This window comes from Corythoichthys intestinalis, chromosome 5, assembly GCF_030265065.1.
Source record: "Corythoichthys intestinalis isolate RoL2023-P3 chromosome 5, ASM3026506v1, whole genome shotgun sequence".
In the NCBI taxonomy this organism is placed as follows: Eukaryota; Metazoa; Chordata; class Actinopteri; order Syngnathiformes; family Syngnathidae; genus Corythoichthys; species Corythoichthys intestinalis.
The window spans coordinates 21,873,351-21,893,924 of NC_080399.1; the positions used below are offsets into that span (position 1 = coordinate 21,873,351).

Below are 20,574 nucleotides of genomic sequence, written 5' to 3' on the forward strand. Positions count from 1 at the left end.
ACTATTGTTTTGTTATGCCCCCGCATGCAGGCAAGTCTGTCAGTATTATGTAAATAAACTTTGATTTGATTGGAAAGCTGTCTCCTCAATTTCAAATATGGAAATCAGCTTTGCTCTGATTGGTGGTATTCGCCATCTCAGCCTCTATAGCAGGGGTTCCCAACCTATTCCACTAAGGCACACTGTGGGTGCAGGATTTCATTCTTACCAAACAAGATGACAACACTTTTTCCCCAATCTGGTGTTTTACAAGTGCAATCAGTTGATTGCAGTCAGGTGTGGCTTGTTTTAGCAGAAGCCTCATTGGTTCAACTGTCTCTGCTGGATCGGCTGGAACAAAAACCAGGACCCACAGTGTGCCTTGAGGACTGGGTTGAAAACCCCTGCTCTATAGTAAATAAAGTGCACTTGACTTTACACCTTCCATCATGATAGCCAGGGGGTGTGAAAAACATGACATATGAGGTGAGGATTCAGAATAAATGAAAAGTCAAAGTAGAATTTTCTATTTTCATGGTCCTGCTAACGGATGTCAAATGGCAAAGCTGCTAAAGTAATAGTATTGCATCTGAAGATTGGTTTTTGCATAAGGAGACTGATGGTATAATATACGGGTCATTGGCTTGCTTATCAGTTTAACAGTGCAGGAGTGAGAGTTTCCAAGGCAACCGTCTCCATCAGAGCCATACTCTCTGGTTTAATAGAGAGCGTAATGCACTATGACACAATTACACATGACGATTGATGTGGCGGAAGAGTAAAACAAATCAAAGAAAAAAGAAGAAAATGGACAGAGAAATAGGAGCGGGTTGAAGGCAAAGGCCGGAGAAGCCCAGCAACAGGACGTGCCTTAAATAGCGAGATGCTGGCTGATAACGTCACGCAGCCAGGCGGCCCAAGGCATGTGTTATGTTATGTTGCGTTGCGTTGTGTTGTGCTGCGGATGTATGGGCCCACTGCAGACAGCAAGCTTAGTCATGTGGTGCAACATGTGACCTCATAGGGCCAACATTCCGAAAAATTCGGACTTCCCGTCACAGTCGTCCGAGACTATCCTGGCGAGACTTTCATAGCAACATTCTATTATTACTTAGTAGAACTACACTGAGGTGCGTGGCCACTGGCCAAGCCATCAAACTTAACTGCATGCTCTGATTGCATAAACACAATGATGAAAACTGGATTCGTTTACACGATTTAGCCTTGCTAATCTTTTTAGTATACGTCCTTCGCATATGGTAGCAAACAAAAAATGTAGTTCAGGATCCTTGACCTTCGTAAATGAAAATTGTCGAGGGAGCAAGGATCCACAGACATGACAGATTCAAATTAAATTGCTATATTTCATTGTCTTTTCTGAGCATTTTTTGTGGGTCTGCTAATAATCATGTGCAATAAACATTGATAGGTAAGTGTAATTGGCTGCAGTGGCTGAATCCTCCGAATCATTTAAGGTATTTGACAACTGACATATCCCTTTGAACGATCCCAAAACAGACGTCATTCCAGACTTACAGATTTTCTATGTCTTTTGGGCCATGACTTTTTAAGACTTCCTTATCTACAAAGTCAATGTTACTGAGGGAAAATGGCTGTTGCCATGCTAGCTTAAAGGGATTCGTCCCCTTATGCTGGTGTAGCATAACTTTGTAAACAACATGGCCAGTCTCCAGGTTTTCCAACTGCCTCTTTAACACTCTCTTCAAAGTGACAGCGCAAATGTCAGGGACAATATGACTTCACGAACTCCAGTTTGACTTTTAAGGGCCTGAGCACGATTTGCCAAGACCTCAAATAATCAGCTTGTAGCATCACCATCACAGCCCCTGACGCTATTTAGCACATGAACATTTGGCAGTCAGGTTTAGCATGAACAAGAGACGAGGGAAGACACAGGACATTTTTTTCTCCTTAAGATCCTTATTCTAGAGGTAAGTCCATTATAAGTGATCTACACAAAAAGTCCATGAATGTGAAGACAAGTAAATCTTCCATCTTTACTTAAAGCCACTCGTTTACAGTCATTTTGAGTGTTACCAAGTATCCTTCAAAATATAATTGGTCCAAGGGAGTTTTTAACTAATTTGATGAACGTATACTAGATATACTGTAGGACTTTATAATTTAATTGACGGGACACGAGGCGCGGGGGCTGCATTGTTGGCGGGCTGTCAAAGCTGACAGAGTGGAATCACAAAGAGCTTTTTGTGTTGAAAATTCTTGTGAATAAATGCTTAAATCCCAAAATTCTTGATAGATGCGGATGCAAAACAGTCCCGATTCTTGGTTAAAAGCAAAAAAAAAAAAAAAAAAACAGTGCAGGTAGCATTTATATTTACGTAAATAAATATTTCGAATGTGCGGCTGGTCTTTAAGTTCACTGTGGCGCTGCCTTACCACAACAAAGAGCTTTTTATGTTAAAATTCTTGTGAATAAATGCTTAAATCCATGAATTCTTTATAGATATGGATGTAAAAAAAGTCTCGATTCTTGGTTGAAAGCAAAAAAAAAAAAAAAAAAAAAAAAAACGTGCAGGTAGCATTTATTTTACGTTAATATGTCGAATGTGCAGCTCGTCTTTATAGGTTCACTGTGGCGCCGCCTTACCACGACAAAGAGATTTTTACGTTGAAAATCTCGTGAATAAATGCTTAAATCCCTGAAGTCTTTACAGATATGGACGTAAAACAGTCCCGATTCTTGGTTAAAAACAACAAAAACAAAAACGTGCAGGTAGCATTTATTTTACGTATATGTGTCGAATGTGCAGCTCGTCTTTTTAAGTTCACTGTGGCGCCACCTTACCACAACAAAGGGCTTTTTACGTTGAAAATTCTTGTGAATAAATGCTTAAATCCCTGAATTCTTTATCGATATGGATGTAAAACAGTCTCGATTCTTGGTTAAAAGCAAAAAAACTTTTTTATTTTTTTAATTTTACGTAAACATTGCGAACTATGATGCCAATGCCTTAGCGGCTAATTTTTCCATTTTCTCACAACCTTTCAAAATGCATGCATGGTCCGAAAAATATCATAATTAACTTGAATCCTCGAACAAATCACTCCTGAGACAATCCTTCCTGTTTGTATGCGGTACAGGTTTCATACGTTATGAACCGAAATCCACCGTTAGTTGGCTGCGTGCGTGTGTTTGTAAATAGCTCTTCTTGATGTGGGTGGCCACCTGCTTGAAGGAGTTGCGCAGTGCATGGCCGAGCTGACCCGTCAATAATGATGACGCCTATGGACAGGTGCATGTTATACAGCAACGTTTGATAATTCGCCATTCAACAAAATACTTAAATGACGTCCTCCACCATGCACACATTTCAATGTTTACAAAGGCTCATAAGAGCAACTTGCAGCTTTAATTTCTACTCGCATGGCCATACCTGTCGTTGTCTAAAAATAAATTTGCTCAGAATTCCATAGGGACACACTGTCTCTATTCTGACAAGCTTGCGTTTATCATGTGATACAGCCGCCATTGTTGTTTGGCTAATCAGCTTACAGCCTCCATTCTTTTTGCTTGGACGAAACCGGATACGCCGGCTCAGCGCGGCTTTAGCCACATGCTAATTAATCTGTGGCTCCAAAGCTACTTAATAAAGCCACGGAGACTGACGAAGGAGCGATGGATCAGTGCTGGTTCTTCGGCGCTGGAACTCGCATACTCATCTGACATCTGGAGATGGCATCTTGGAGATGTTCCACTTCAGATCATCCTTTCGGTCACATTGTAAGACTTGCAACACTTGACAGTATAGAGTCTATGCTACGGATGCCTATCTTTTCTCTTCTTGATTCCTTGTATCCACTCTGCCTGCCTCGGAAGAGAGCCAAACACAGAATAAACAACAATATTTTGCGGCTCACTGAAACCTGGCCAGGATGGAGTACAGACCTCCACCAAGATTTAAACAAAAGAATAAATTTATGATTGTGCAACTTGGACAGACGTCACTTTTGAGGTTGTTATAAAAAGGCTGATGATGAATTGATTGTTGGCATAAAACGCAAGGCTTCAGCCCAGCCCCAGACGTTTTTTTTTTTTTTTTTTTTTTTAAACCAAACCCATTGGCTTGCTTCGCCTATCAACCAGAGACTGTAAGGTAGTGATTAACGTTTTGTGAGCAAAAGGACTTTGGATCTGTAACTTGTGTTATGCTTCTCAGGTCATAAATTCCAAAACTATGACAATCAGAGTTTACACTTAGGTCTCTTAATATTTTTATTAAGATTTCTCCTCACTATAAATGGTGATTCTATAAAAATCTAAATGAATTTTCACTGGCTGTCTAGAGACATAGTATCATAAAATTTGTACTACAAACTGTGACTATTTTACCCAGCTTCAAACTCACGGGGGGTGTATGGGAAGATGCACATGGTTGCAGATTTTCACAATCCCAGGAGCTTCAAGTTCTAATTCACTCTTAAGCTTTCTCACTAGCTCACCAAAATGTCAAGTGTTTAAAAACGCACATTATTATTTTTTTTAAATACAGTGTAAATACATACATATTTTAATATTTGTGTAATGCAAATCATAACAATGTAATGCAATTCATACCACACATAACTGAATAACCTTGCAGATGTAACTAACGATAAATGTTATAAATGGGGGAAAGCCCTATATGGTAGAGTAAATGCAAAAATGAAGTAAAAACATGCACTTCTTGTCTCTTAACCAAGATAAACAATTAAACACGTAAATAAAATAAAAAGTTTTTTTTTTTTTTTTTTTTAACCAATTTCCCACTTAAAGTGCGTATGACACCAAAAAGCATGTTTATTTCATATTTCACGCGGTGTTTTATGCTTCTGAATGAAATGGACCGATTGGATGTGTCTGGAAGTGATCGTTTTATATATTCAATTTTTGAATCCCGCGCCATGAAAATGAGTAACTTCCGGTGTAGGTGCACTATCCTATTCCCCTCACTATCCACTCGCGGGGGCCTGCGCTTGTCAGTGACGTTCCTTATTCTCGCTATATGTTTATACAACTTTAACATTAGTTAATAATACGCTCTGCGTGGAGTATCATCCATCGCTTTTCCTTTTTAAATGGGCACTTTTAAGCGAGCGCAAGAAGTAACAACGGAACATTTTTAAACAGGCATTTCACGGGACAGCATTTCCTCGGCCAATAATATAGCTTATATAGCGAGAGCGAGTGGATAGTGAGGGGAAGAGGATAGTGAACCTACACCGGCTTCAGTCTCGGGTTTAGGACGAATGCAAATGTGACGTCACCCGGGTCAGCATCTCACAATACAGCAATGCTTTGTAGCATGCAGATGGACTGCGGATTCAGCGGATTAATTTGTTTATTTTTCACATCATGCCAGTCAAACGGCTGCAGAAAATTGTTGCTCCACTAAGGAGAGGCGTGTGAGACTTTTTGGGTTTCAAAAGGTTCCCGTTCACCGCTGATATTGGTCAAAACAAGCCCTACTACTGTTGGACCATTGGAATTACGAGGAAGTGAGTAAACATCGTATTTTGTATTACGTCAAATACTAGGATCATGGCACACGTTTTAATATGGAGGTGGCTTGCATTTTATGGCTGATTGTCCACTGAGAATGCCACTCGGCCAACGACCGGGTTTGTCGCACGCACCCCCGCCGAGACAGCGCTATACTCGGCTTATTGCCCTCTTCGTGTGCCAGGTGTTCTGTCAAATTTTCAACCCTATCAGAAATTGCATTTTTGTGTTAAAAATGGCCGCGAATACAGCAATTACAAAGAATACACTACAAACTTTCTTTAAATAAAGGACTATTTACTTACGCTTGGTCATGGACGGAAATGTAGAAAAGTTCTCCTCAGACACATCCTGCCATGTTGGCTGCACAACAACTGCACGCCACTCTCCATTTACGCCGTATAGTAAAGCATTATTTTACGCCATATCCGTGTTGACCATGTGACAGCTACAAACTCCTCCGACGTCGGCCGGTTTGTCCGGCGGTACTCTCCAGCTGCTTCCCCGGCGAGCAATCCTGTCCGTAGCACGGGAACGAGCTGTGACTTGCTTGCCGCCAGGCGGGTTGCCGATCGGCGAAGACAATTGACAACACCGCCGCCGTGTGAATTCATCCGGGCTAGTTTTGTGTAATTTTTCGCTTCGAAAAGCGAAAATAAGTCTTTGAGACGTCACTCGGTTCGGGTTAGCATGTCGGCTAGCTGTCACGCCTCTTGGTTTGTTTACATTCTCTGAAGCTGGGGCAGGGAAATGACAAAAGCCTGACTAACTACGGTGGCATAAAATATCGTTCGGGGGGTGCGACAGTAAAGGTGAAGTCGACAGTTTTGACCATTATGGAGTAATTTTGCCATGTCGTCCTGAATAAATGCATTTTTATTATTTCATATTCCATTCAGCACAAGACTGTTATTTGTCATGACCATACCATTTATTTAGCAATTGGGGAAAAATACTTCGATAAAAAGAATATCATGTAAAAATATTGGCGTAGACAGACTGAAACAATGACATTTTGCGTCTCTCTTCGTCGTATTTTCCTCGTTCTGAATAATTCCCCCTCAATGGGTTGAATTCTAAACCAGATGAAACCATGACACTGCCGACATCATCCTCCTGTTGGGGACGCTAGAGTCCTACATTGGTAGGCGTTGCTAAACGGCAGATTAAAAGACTAATTTCTCGTCATCTCCGCTTTGCCAAATTGTTGTATATACTCAAATCGTCTCAAAATATGATTCTAATTCACATCATAATGCTATTTAAGACTTTTTTATCCTGCCGTACGCACTTTAATGCACACCAATCAATGCTAAGTCTACATCTACTGTACAATTGGCATGTCACACTCAGCACACCTACTGTAACAGAGGCCATCATTCATTTGTGAAGGAAACTGCAAGGCAAACAAGTCGATGGTCATCGTTTCAAATGGAGCATGACTCACCCTGAGGGCCTCGATGACCAGGTCGCGGGCCTCCAGCTCGCCCTCCATGATGCTCAGCAGTGTCAACAGTTCTGGCTTGCTTAGGTTATCCATGTTGAAGTCGCATTTCTGAAACATGAAACATCAGAGTCAGACCTTTTCCTACAAATACAATTTGGAGACAGCTGTCTTAGCATCTCCGTTTCAAAAACTTCTGACATCATGAAACTAAGCTGGGTGTCATCTTAACTTCAATAACAGTATGATGGCCCTTTGGCAAAAACAGTTGGAAGTTGCCCCTAAGATCGTAAACAAAGAAAAGAGATTAACGGACTTCCTATTCCTGCATTATCAATATACGATCTTTGTATTTCAAAAATCAAGTACATATTTGACCAAGAAATGAAATTGCAAACACAACTACAATGACCGCCCCACAGCATCATAGAACTCCAATTAAACACAGCCATCCAATTAGGCAAGCTATCTTGTTCTACCTACCTCAAAGCGATTAGAACCTAATTAAGTTTAGCTAGGTCATTAAGCAGCTCCTAGCAGCTAGCGGGTGAGGATGATTGTAATCGGGGTTGACCACACCACTTCTTGCCACAATTAAATCTTTTTCCACTCCAGTAATCAAACACAAACAGTTTAGGTGTCATTCCTGACATGTCTGTCGGCGGAAAGTCGGGTCGCCTACATGAAGTCCACTCAATAATCTGGGACAACATTTCGGTCAGTATCGTTCCAATTTACAGTATGTTCTATAGATGGCTTTACTGTGTGTTATAGCTGCATTTTAAGGAAGCTAAATTTAAACCTTTAATCATGGCTACGCTAATCAAATTTAAGCCATCTCATTCACTGAGAGTGGCCAATATGGCCTCGGTCTCGTAGAAGTATTAAACTATTGTACAACTAGTAGGAGTGTAACGGTACACAAAAATCTCAGTTCGGTACGTACCTCGGTTTTGAGGTCACGGTTCAGTTAATTTTCGGTACAGTAAGAAAACAAAATGCAAAATATAAATGTGCTAGTTGTTTATTACACACTTTTGTGCTTTCAACAATAGGAACATTAGCCTATACAAAGCTAGAATTCTGCTCAAAATAGAAAATACAATATTCTGAAATGTAGATATTTTGAAAAAAATAAAATAAAAATAAATAACTTTGGCTAAGACTTTTTCTTTAAAAAAATATCTGATGTGCAAAATTGAACAGTCGCAACACTGAACAGTTTCAAGTTTCTCATATTAACTTTATGACCACAGCCTCAAAAGTAAGGGTTAATTAGGGCTGTCAAACGATTAAAATTTTTAATTGAATTAATCACAGCTTAAAAATTAATTAATCGTAATTAATCGCAATTCAAACCATCGCTAAAATATGCAATATTTTTCGGTAAATTATTTTTGGAATGGAAAGACACAAGACGGATATATACATTCAACATACTGTACATAAGTACTGTATTTGTTGAGTATAACAATAAAGCCACAAGATGGCATTAACATTAACATTCTTTCTGTTGAAGACAATTTCTTTTTCTCTGCAAAACCAAACACACAACAGAGCCTTAGAACAGTAACAAAAACAGTATTATTTATTAGTGTTGCACCGATAGCATTTTTTGGGCCCGATACCGATACCTGGCTGTGCAGTATCGGCCGATACCGATACCATTCCGATACCACTCTGTTAGCAAAAAATATATATATATATATATATATATTAGGGCTGTCAAACGATTAAAATTTTTAATCGAGTTAATTACAGCTTAAAAATTAATTAATCGTAATTAATCGCAATTAATCGCAATTCAAACCATCTATAAAATATCCCATATTTTTCTGGAATTTATATATATATATATTCTGTAAAATAATTTGTTGGAATGGAAAGATAAGACACAAGATGGATATATACATTCAACATACGGTACATAAGGACTGTAGTGGGCATTTCACTCTACTGTCATTTAAATCTGTCTATGCTGTCCTCACTCCGAAGCGTCTACTTTTTCCAAAGCTAGACAGCTAGTGAACGACGCCTTAATAATCAGACTCCTTCCTTTTTCATCTGATTTATTAATAAAATGGCCTCAAACCACTGTCCTCTTTAGACCGTAGTGAAACTACAAAAAAAAAGTACACAAGCATTGCATTAGCAACAATGTTAGCTTAGCACGCTATACAGGTTCACTAAACATAAACAAAAAGCGTCTCATACAAAAAATATAACATTTCGCTTACTAACATAATATGTACATTCTTTAAAACAACCATACTTACGGACAAATCTTGTCCAAGGATCATATAAGCACAACATTACAACGTAGGCGTCAGCCCGAGACGTCGTGCAGCCATATTGAACTGGCAAGAAAACAAACCATGTCGCAAAGCGACCACAAGAGTTCGCTGTTAGACAGCACAAAAAACCTTGCTGTAAAACTTACCAATAGACAGAATACTGTCTGAGCGGGACATGTGCGTTAATTGCGTCAAATATTTTAACGTGATTAATTTAAAAAATTAATTACCGCGCGTTAACGCGATAATTTTGACAGCCCTAATATATATATATATATATATATATATATATATGTACGCATAAGGGATACGATTTTCGATACAATTCAATACATTTAATGCTCTGAAACAGAAAATACAACTGTTATTATTATTTTTTTTTTTTAATTTGCTAACTAGCAAAAATAACATCATATAAACAAGCATTTTAGTGCATAATATTTATGTGCTTACCTCTTACTGATCTGAAGAAATTTTGTATATAAGTGCTGAGAACAATCTTTACTGTGTCACCAGTAGGTAGATGGCGAAATAGTGTAAAGCGCTTTGAGCGCCTTGAAAGGTGGAAAAGCGCTATATAATTATAACACCATTTAACACCATTTACTGTTTGTAAAGTGGGGCACACTATTGATTGCTCTCTTAGCATCTATATTACCATATAAGCAAAACATCCTATTTGTGGTCCGAGTCCATCTGTAACGTACTGAATTAACAGTATTTGCAGCATTATCTATAGTCACTGGTATGGATTGATTTGGCCTGCTTAACTTCCATTCAGCCATTGCGGTTTCTAATTCATCAATGTAGTATATGGACTAGCGGTGCAACGGTTTGCGGTTCAAAGCCGAACCGTTCGGCTCGCCCTGTACTGTTCAATACGCCTTTATGAACCGCGCCTTTTCGGTTTTGCAATTAATGTATTCCGAACGCTTGTGGAATGAATTGATCGAGGTCTGTGTGCCTGTGTGACGTGAAGCACCGCTGTGGAGAAATTCCCGCCCCGCAAGTAAATGTCGGATCGCTGTCAAGCACCTGTGTAATAGAAGCCGAGTAACGCCCTCTCTTGCTTACGAGCGAAGTGAAAGTGAAACAAGAAAGAAAACAAATAGCTATGGCGAGCGGAGGAGTGAAGAGACCGAATTTTGCGGAAGCACCGGCTTCTTTCAAATCTGCGGTGTGGCAACATTTTGGTTTCCCCGTGGATTACAATGCGGAGGGAGAGAAAATAATGAAGAAGAAAATTGCAAGCATTGCTCAGCGCTTGTTCCCCATGCTAATGGCAACACTTTTATAACATGACTCCGGCACCTCAGCCAGCATCACCCACAGATATCACTTTCTTAGGGTAGGACAACCCCGAAGATGACACCAGTGAAAACACATGGCGGGCTTCGTTAATTTATTTGCAACGCTTGACCCGCGTTACATTGTTCCCTCACGGACATATTTCTCCAACAAGGTAATCCCCGACATTTATGAAATGGCACGCAAAGCCATCGAAGATGATTTCGCTAAAGCGCATAGTTTCACCCTGACCACTGATAGTTGGAAGTTGGACGTCCCGTGCTACAGAGTGCTACTACCTAACTGTGACGGTCCACTATAATTCATACCTGTCAAATCTTACGGTCTCGTCGTAATTTGTAAAAGTGAGCACTCATTTTTAAATGTGTACGCCGTACGTTACGTTCAAAATCTGCACTTATTTGTGCATTGCGTTTTTTTTTTTTTCCATCCGTTCGGATTTGGTCACCGTTTCTGCAACAAAACAATGCGTTGGTGGAATGACGCGAGAAAAGTCAGACTCGGAGAGGGAAGAGTGTTGAGACGCTGTAGCAAATGCGATGCTAGGCTAGGTGGCTCCCATATTACCTGACTTAGCCGACAACATACAATCTACGCCTAGATATCACATGCATATAGAACTACATGCGAAATGACAGACTCGGTAACGTTAGTAAACAGCCGCCATCTTAGAGCAGTAAACTTCTCAGAAAGGCTGTGTTGTAGTAAACCTTACGAGCGAACCTAAGCAACTTTTTATCTAAAATACTCCTAAATCGGCAAAATCTTGACTTGAGTCTATCTTTAAAGGATGAAACCGTTTTAAAATTTTCACATGTCGAAAGTAGACAGAAGGGAACTAATGCAAAAATGGGAGCAATTTATCAACTTTAACGGTTGATTCACAACATTAAATGACCTCCAAACATAGCAAAGGTTACTATGTTTTTTTTGTTTTGTTTTGTTTTTACTGAAAAAAACAAAACATGAAAGGTATCACCAGTTACTTTACCAAGTAACTTTTTTACTACTGTGTGTGTATTTCAGTACTCAGTCACTACACTAGCCAAAGAGCTAAGAGGCATTTTAAAAGTCGAAAATGTTTACATTTTAAGTGTTTATTTCATTTTTTTAAAAAGCAAAATAAAGGCAGTTTAAACCAGGGGTCCCCAACCTATTCCACTAAGGCACACTGTGGGTGCAGGATTTCATTCTTACCAAACAAGATGACAACACTTTTTCCCCAATCTGGTGTTTTACAAGTGCAATCAGTTGATTGCAGTCAGGTGTGGCTTGTTTTAGCAGAAGCCTCATTGGTTCAACTGTCTCTGCTGGATCGGCTGGAACAAAAACCAGGACCCACAGTGTGCCTTGAGGACTGGGTTGAAAACCCCTGGTTTAAACAAATAAAAAATAAAATGCAAAACGCAAACCGCAAACCGAAACCGAACCAAAACCGTGATCCCAAAACCGAGGTTCAAACCGAACCGTGGGCTAACTGAACCGTTGCACCCCTAATATGGACTATGCGTCGCTCTGGGCTCACGCAGCTAATGGCATGGGATCTAACATAGGACATCTAGGTTGCTGTTTGATGATATCTAGTGTGCGCGCTGCGCCACTTGAGTGTTTTCTGGCCACAGAAGTCACTTCTGCTCATTACTGCACAACACATATGACAATCGACTTTCATAAACAGGACGAGTTTGAAGTACGGCGCTCTTAATTTGCCACTCATTGTTCATCATGAAACCATGAATTTGCTTAGTCTCCCACGGTTTTAACCTTTCTGATCCCATCGGCGCTATAATAGCAGGCGTTAGCTTAAGCATGCTAATCGTTTGTGAATGCCATGTTAGATGAGCAGCGTAACATCGCGGATATGCGTTGTAGTTGACATCCTTAAAATTGAAGACGAAGGAGTTCATTTCGTTTGGTAATTTCGAGACAAAGACATACAGATGTCATGCATCGGGATTTGGGAAGTTAGCTCACGTGGGGAGGACAGTACATTTGCGTTCAAGTGATGCCAGTAGATGGTAAACTGCCGTTTTCGTTCAACCCGTTTTGTTTAGTGTAGAAGCCAGGGTAGAGGCTGTCTTGTTATTTCCTTTTTACGATCAGGGTTTACTTAGCAGGTGAGGTTTAAGTGTAGTTTCATTTTGTTTGTTGTTTTGGCCTGGGCTCAAGCTGAAGCCAGCTTCTTCCGCATTTTGTATATTTTGTTCATTGCAAGTTCGACTTGTGTGAATAAATTTGTGTCCACTTGCAACTTGTGTGTGTGGCTCGTTATATGTTACTCCCTTAGCGAGCCATCCGTGGGACGTAACAGTGGATTATGGGATGCATGAGCGGTCATTCCGCGCTTGCGTTAAATGCGTCAAATATTTTAACGTGATTAATTCAAAAAAGTAATTACCGCCCGTTAACGCGCTAAATTTGACAGCACTTTACATTACGCCAGAAACTCGTTCGGTATGCCTCCGTTCCGAACCGAGAACCCTGGACAGAAACGGTTCAATACAAATACATGTACCGTTACACCCCTAACAACTAGTGTTATGTTTTTTCAAAATAAGGTGGGTGTCATGGATGAGTGGTTAGCACGTCTGCCTCACAAAGAGATCAAGGGATCAAACCCGGGCTCCAGCCTTTCCATGTGGAGTTTGCATGTCCTCCCTGTGCGGGTTTTTTTTTCGGGGTACTCCGGTTTTTTCTCACATCCCAAAAAAGTAGGCTGATTGAAAACTAAATTCTCCATCAGTGTGAGTGTGAATGATTGCGCTCCGTGATTGGCTGGTAACCAGTTCAGGGTGTACCGCTGAGCAACAAGCATCCTTGGCTTGGCTTTTAAGACGACTGGGTAGAAGAATACCACTGTCCCAGATTCATAATCCTATCCTTGTGCTTGTGATCCTACCTCCAAAACTGGGAAATCTGCAGCTCAACTTCCACTGTGAATTTTGTGTCGATGCTGTTCATGACCTAGAATTGTAGGCAGTGTTTTAATCATTTTGTTTTTTGCGTCCTCAAATTGAGAGCAATCATTGCTTTCGACAGAAGTGTGGGAATATGAATGTCAGGTTTTGAACTGCACTGCACTTTTCACACAGATTTTTATAGTCGTGAAACACAATTCTTATATCCTCATCAACATATATTAATTGGCTTACGTTCAGTAATTTTTAACATCCTGGTTTACACACTGAGCCTTTGTTTTACCAGTGTTTGGATGAAACAGATCCCGTGATCCTTGACACAAGATTTCTCCTAACGTGCGCTGAGAAGGAAGTGACTAGAATTGGACCGTGTGAAACAGCCCCCCCCCCCCCCCCCCAACAAGAAATTACCACTGCCTTAGGCCAGTTACAGCGAGTGTGACACGAGCGAGCAAAGAGCAGAGTGCTTTATTTAACCAAGGCATGGCAGCAGTGAGGGGGTTGGGGTGCTAGATGTGGTAGGTGGGTTCGTTTGGGGTAGTGTCACTGGGAAGGCAAGGCGCCGAGGCGGAAGCAAGCTAGTCGAGGAGGCTCGACTACCATGTTGCTGGTGCACCTGTTTTGCCTTGCCGCCAAGAGAAAGTGGCCTGGAGCAAGCACTGCGAGGGTGAGGGGGGAGTGGGGTGGGTTGACACGGTACTCCCAGCTATGCCCGCTGAGTCACTGAAATTAAGACCAATTTAGAAAGGTGTCTGGTGAACACAACCACCCCCCTTACACTACCTCCGACACAGCTCTTCCCCTCGTACCGCTACTCAAACCCTCCCACACGCTTTCACTCACTGCAAGTATGTAAAGCTGACTACAGTTTTTTTTCACCCATATCGCTGTTATAAAAATGCATTACAGTGAATAGTGAACACCTATTATTCAAAGACAGGGAACACAAAATTGCAGTAATCTCAATAATTCACACCCTCAAAGGGATTTGTTAATGCATAATAATACCACAAGATGGTGGCAAGGTTTATTAAATAGATACGCTCATGAAGTATCAACGCCATGCATCAAGCATGTACACAATCAATCCATCATACATACAGGACTGTATTGAGTAGTTAAATTATTCAACACAAACCACTTTCACATGAGGCCCTTCGATCGTACGGGCAAGCATATGAACAAAATAAATTTATGCGCTAGCATGATGCATAAATAACTAATAAGACAATAAATTTCACTTTTCACTTTTCACTTACAAAATAACAAGTTAGAGAATAAAGGAAAATTGAAATGGCAATGAGGATTGGGGACCTGATCAACTGCATGGGAAGGAAGCAGAAATATATTTTCAATTTTAGTTCTGGTGAACGAGGTTAATTTGTGAACAAACAGTTTTTTTGCACCTTCAGCCATGAAAACCTAGACATAGTTCAGGAGGAACACCCTCAGTGGATAAGGTGTCTGACATTTTAACACCTGATGCTCCCTTAACTTCTCCTCTGGTCACCGCCAGACCAATACAATCCCAATTTTGATAATTTACCACCCCCTATAATCCGATAATCTTAACCCCAACAAGTTGTACACCAGCTAAGTGACAGCCGATCCTGCGGGAGAAAATCCGAACAGAAAATGTTTGATTAGCTAATGATTAGGGTTGACCCGATACAATCACGTGATCGGAAATCAGGCCGATAAGGCCATTTTTCAGAGGATTGGAAATGGGTAAAAGGATCGGGTTTTTAATTTATGCTATAATTAAAAAATCCTATTGTGCTGGCATGAGTCGCCATGGTTAAGAGGCAGTTAACATTTTACAGTATGTTACTACCACCTTGTGGTCATAATAATTCACTGCAGCCACCGTGTGACGCAGTTTGGAACAAATGCTCATTCACTTATTCACTTCTAGTACACAGCCTGTCGGTCACATTGACGCTGTTGAGTGTGTTCTGTTACGTTTCTGCCTTGGAAGGTATATGTAAGTAGTTTACATCTACAACAACCTGTTATGTTTATGTCTGTGTTTATGGGGAAAAGCTATATGTATGAACCAAATTTGTTAATAAGTCCTGCTGTATGGAAGCTAACCTATACTTTTAGCTTGTAGCTCATGTGAAGTGTGGTGTCTACATGATATTTGTATACTGCGTATATTGTGCAGTCTGGTTTAATGCGTGCATGTTTCTTTGTTACAGTTTCACAAACAAACTACTTCCGCTTTTTTTTCCATTGAACAGGATTTTTATTTTTCAAAACATATTAGCAAATTGGAACGTAAATATAATGTTAAGTTAAAAAAATATAAATATTCTGAATAAAATCAAAATAAATGCAGTCCTTTAGGTGAGCCTAAACCCACAGCTACAGCTCAACATTATTACCATCAGAACAAAAAATAATTGAATTATTTTCCATAAAAAGCACGTGTGTATGACTCGTAACATGTTTACATTATACACACACTCTCTTTCTCAGTTGCCAGAGTAAAAAAAACACCATGTTTTACCATCTCTAGACACACTAAACATGCTGGAGTTAACTCGCAAAGCTGGTGGGAAGCGTTCATGACAGTGTTTACTAACCGTTAATTTTGTATAAAAGCGAAATAATACTAGAGGTATTGCCTCCTCGGCAGCCACCCTCCACAAACACGTTTTAAATGTCGGTTGGCCATCCTCCTCTAAGCTGCGGCTGTCTAACTTTTCTGTAGCTGAAGTAGTCCCATACCAGCAATTTCGTTTTCTTCGATGGGGGAAAAATGTTCAGGAGTTCACCTCCTCCAGAGATCGTGTAGCACAGCTGACTCTCTGACAACGAGCAACAACCGGTGGGAGAGGGTTGAGTCTTGCAGCTGCAAGTGAGGGATTTCTTCATGCAATTTTGGGACATAGAAAATAGCTAATAACTTAGGGACGGTATGACGGAAAAATTTTGCAGTTTTGAAACGTTGACGTTTTCATACCACGGTGTACCTTGAAACCGGTAATCGGCGCAGGTCTACAGTACAGTATTGTAACATGTTTGCAACTTTTGTTCAAGTACGGGGAAAAAAAAACTTTTATCAAACAAACTTTTTTTGGTATCGGTCTATCGGATTGGGACTTGTTATTAGTGTTGTATCGGTCGCGAACGATTCGTTCTTTTTGAACGAATTGTTTGGGTGAACGAGACCGAACTAATCACCATCTGCACTGATTCGTTCTATGAAGTTGGTGGCGCTTGTTCGCTGCGTGGGAGGGCGTTGAGCAAGCGGCAGCGTCTTCTGACATCGCACACGACCAATCAGACGCCAGCCTCATCGCGGGCAGGGGAGGGAGCGGAAACAGAATCATGGCGTATGTCACTCATTTCCACGTGTGGCCAATAAGCAGCCAGCGTGCAGGCAGGGGGGAAAGACTGAGTTTTGTCACTTCCCGTTCAGTGATTCGGTCCTCCGGTTCCTGACCTAGCTTGCTGCTAACTTGACTTTCCAGTAATGACTATGCGGTGAACGAGTCATAAAATGAAAGGAAACGACTTTGTCACATATTTGTTAACGTGGAGCCTATCAAATGCTGCTCAAAAAGACAAAAACACCACACAAATCTAGCGAGCATGGTTTAGTGTTCTACTTTTCTCAACAGACTCGGGACTGTGCCTATGACGATATACTATCAAATTTACAGTAATTTAAAACACGCGTAGCTGCGAGGCAAGCAAAACCTGAGCTGCGGTCGCGTGACGGCAGTGAAGCGGGCAGAGAACTGTCACTATATGGAGGCTTCATGGCAGCGATATGTACCTCATATGTGCACAGAAAAAAAATAATATTTAGTATGATCACCATAATACTGATTTGCAATGAAACTGTATATACATGTCAATTTTTTCCGAGTGTTTTTTTTTTTTTTTTTTTTTTTTTCGTGTCAGAGGGTGTCGGTTGGTTTGACAAATTATGTCAATCCGTCCATCATGTGCTACTCAAGCGCCCCAAAAACAAAGCGCGCGGACACGGGAGATGTCGCAATATGTCTACATTTTTCTTAACAGACTAATGAGAGTAGAAAGGCGAAATCATAAAGCAAACAATTATTTCTCGTCAGCATTTGACGATCTGAGATGCGGGGACGACAGGGGAGCTGACCGGATTATTTTATTTATTAATACCAGTGCAAAAATTCAAAACGATCATCTTAATAATAAAAAACAAAAATACAACAGAGCGAGAGGTTAATATGATGTGTTGGCCGTTCCATAATTAGAAATTAAACTTTCGATTTATTTTTATTTTCGTGACAGCAGGCATGCCGCGTTGGCTGTTAGCAGCAGCATTGTATATGTGAGCAAGATCATGCTAAAGAAAGTCCGTGCGCCCCCGACCCCAAACCCCGACTTCCCCCTCAAAAGGAAAATGTTTAACCGTGTCCTAATTCGAAATGCAAGCACGAGCCATGACTTTGAGCCCATAGAACTAGGACAGACGACGCGGAAGTTCTCCCTCGCTTTTACAGCAGCGGGAGGGAGACGAGGCTGTCTCTGAGAGCAGAATGATATCGCCTGTCACTCATTTCTGAAACTACGACGAGTGGTCAATGTGCAAGAGAGGGAGGGACCAAGCAATGTCACTTCCCGTTCAGTTATACTGCGAAGCGGTCTTTGGTGATTCGTTCGGCAACGTCACTTCCCGTTCACTAACCGAACGATTCATTTGGGTGGGGAGGGAGATGAGGGGGGCGAACGATTCGTTGAACGATTCGTTTGAACGAATCGTTTTACTGAACGAACCGGAATGGATTCGTTTACTCAAGTGAACGACAGATCCCGTCACTACTTGTTATCTGCAGATTCTCAAAATCAGGTGACTCGGACTAGGACTCCGGTGCAAAAATATGCGATCGTGACATCCCTATTAATGATAATTGAAAAAAAAAAAAATAGATCTTACCTCTTTTTCAGATTAGAGGAGCAGTTTTTTTTCCCTTTTGTTTTAGACCTGACAAGGCATGGTGACTTTAAAAATATCCTAACAGTTATATGCAAGGAGTGCAATGTAAAGATGTTTTAAATTGTGGGGACTCAGAAGCAAAAAGCTGTCGAAGAAATGTATTTAAGTCTTTCATGCACAAATTATGATTTTTCTTTTTCTTGAATGTTTGTATTACATTCATACAGGACAGCGGTCTCAAACGTGCGGCCCCGGGGACAATATTTTGCGACCCCTATTTGACATCGAATTGTGGTATTAGTGTTACCTGCATGTATCAAAATACATACAAAATATAAATAATTTCATATGAGTTAATTAAATCATCAATATTTGAAAAAAATATTTAAGTTAATAAATAAATAAAAAGCTAATTTAAAACAACACACATTGAATAAAGCCATGATTAATGAAAATATTACTACAGTAATTCAAAATGAACACAATTTTAAATAACCAAAACAAAAATAAATTTAAAAAATTTAAGACTGAAAAAAGAAGAAGAATGCAGCCGAATGTATTTTGCGCTGCGAAATGTATTCATTTATTTATTTTGTTTTGTGACCTATAAGACCTCGTCTTTTTGGCTGCCATTGACAGAAACAGACGTTTTGATTGAGAGAGGTTGAAAGCGATCATTCTATCGAACCCATTCCAGCCCCTCCCAATTGAAATGGATTGGACGTCTATTCACGTCGAAAGGTGTTTTCAATAACAATTTCCATCTTATTAACTACCACAACACATACTCCGTAACCTGGGTTGACAATGAATGAGATAAGTTAATAATAACTTTTGAAGAGATGTCCACTACAGTGACCACTGTCCCTAAAAGGTTAAGTACAGTAACAACAAAGTATTTGTACTTTATTACTTCCCACCACAGCAAGTAGGTGAGTGTCAACAAATGAAACTGGAGCATCTGGTCACAGCAAACTGATGAAATACCATCTCCTTGGGATCCAAGCTCTTCCCAGGGAACCTGAGAAGGTTCGGCTTGGTTTCCACTTGACAACTTAGATCATGTCACAAACTAACCTGTCAACACATTCACAGCTTGATTGTTTCAAAAAGCCTTTTACTGAAGAAAGATGTGCAAATATCGTCCTAGCTAGCTATGAGAAGCCATTTGATGTGTCACTTCTCCATCATGGGACGAAGGTTCGCAGAAGCCTCGAGGCTAACAAAAGAATTCCCAAACCAAGCCAGGAAAGCTCGTCAGTTTTAGTTACGATATTTGAGGTTAGACGCTGTTTCTTTTTTTTTTTTTTTTTGGGGGGGGGGGGGGGGGGGGGCGTCTGGTTCGGTTCTTGTGAGCCGAACCGACGCGGACGCTTGTTGTCGTCCGGACATTGTGACGGGGAGCCACCGCTGACTCATGCGCGACATTTCTCGCCCTCGTTCTGACTAAATACCCCCCAGGTGATTTCCGCGAAGCTCGGCATCTTACCGTGTCGACGCTTCCCAGCACGGCGGCGGTGAGGGCTTGCTGAACCGGAGGAGGAGGAGGGTGCTGTCCGCTGGCTCCCTCCGACGCCATCTTCGTGCTGTGGCGGTGTGCTGCCTGCCGGAGAGCGGGCTCATCCGCCGCCGCTCGTTAACTAGTTCGCTGCTGGACGCCAGTCATCCGCGCACCCAGTACGACATGAGTGCAAATAGGAGAGGAGGGCGCAGGTGGAGGTGAAGAAGGAGAATAAGAACAAGAGGGGCACGTGGGGGGTTGAGGAGGACAGCCGTGCCGTGGCGAGGAGCCCCGCAGACGAATGAGTCGGTGGAAGAACGGTGGGGAGAGAGAGAGGGAGGGAGGCGGGTAGTGGTGTGGGGGTGGGCGGGCCCGGATTCGGAGCGGGCGGACAAATCCAGATGTAAAAGGAGGCGCGTGCTGGGTGGTGACTGACAACAACATTTGTGAGTGGAAAAAAAACTGATTGAAAGCATAAGTCTTATCATCGTCCATCCTTCTGTCATAATGTAGAGTAGAGTAGAGTAGAGTAGAGTAGAGTAGAGTAGAGTAGAGTAGGAGCGGGAACCTCTTGGTACCTTACGATACGATACGATACGATACGATTTGCGATACAAAGCTCACGATAACGATCTGACGATATGGCGATACAAAGATTATCCATGAATTGGTCAGAAAA

General features: G+C 41.1%; 1 protein-coding gene across 2 annotated transcripts in view; it reads right to left on the reverse strand.

Annotated features, from left to right (window-relative positions):
• cttnbp2 (cortactin binding protein 2) overlaps positions 1-20,195 on the reverse strand; it is a 74,937-nt gene extending 54,742 nt beyond the window's left edge. For both annotated transcript variants that reach the window (XM_057837414.1, XM_057837413.1), the window contains exons 1-2: positions 19,884-20,195; positions 6,948-7,055 (exon numbers count right to left, since the gene is read on the reverse strand). In XM_057837414.1, coding sequence (XP_057693397.1) covers positions 6,948-7,055; positions 19,884-19,973 — 198 coding nt within the window. In that variant the 5' untranslated portion in view covers positions 19,974-20,195. The remainder of the gene's footprint in view (positions 1-6,947; positions 7,056-19,883) is intronic.
• Positions 20,196-20,574: the final 379 nt, after the last annotated feature.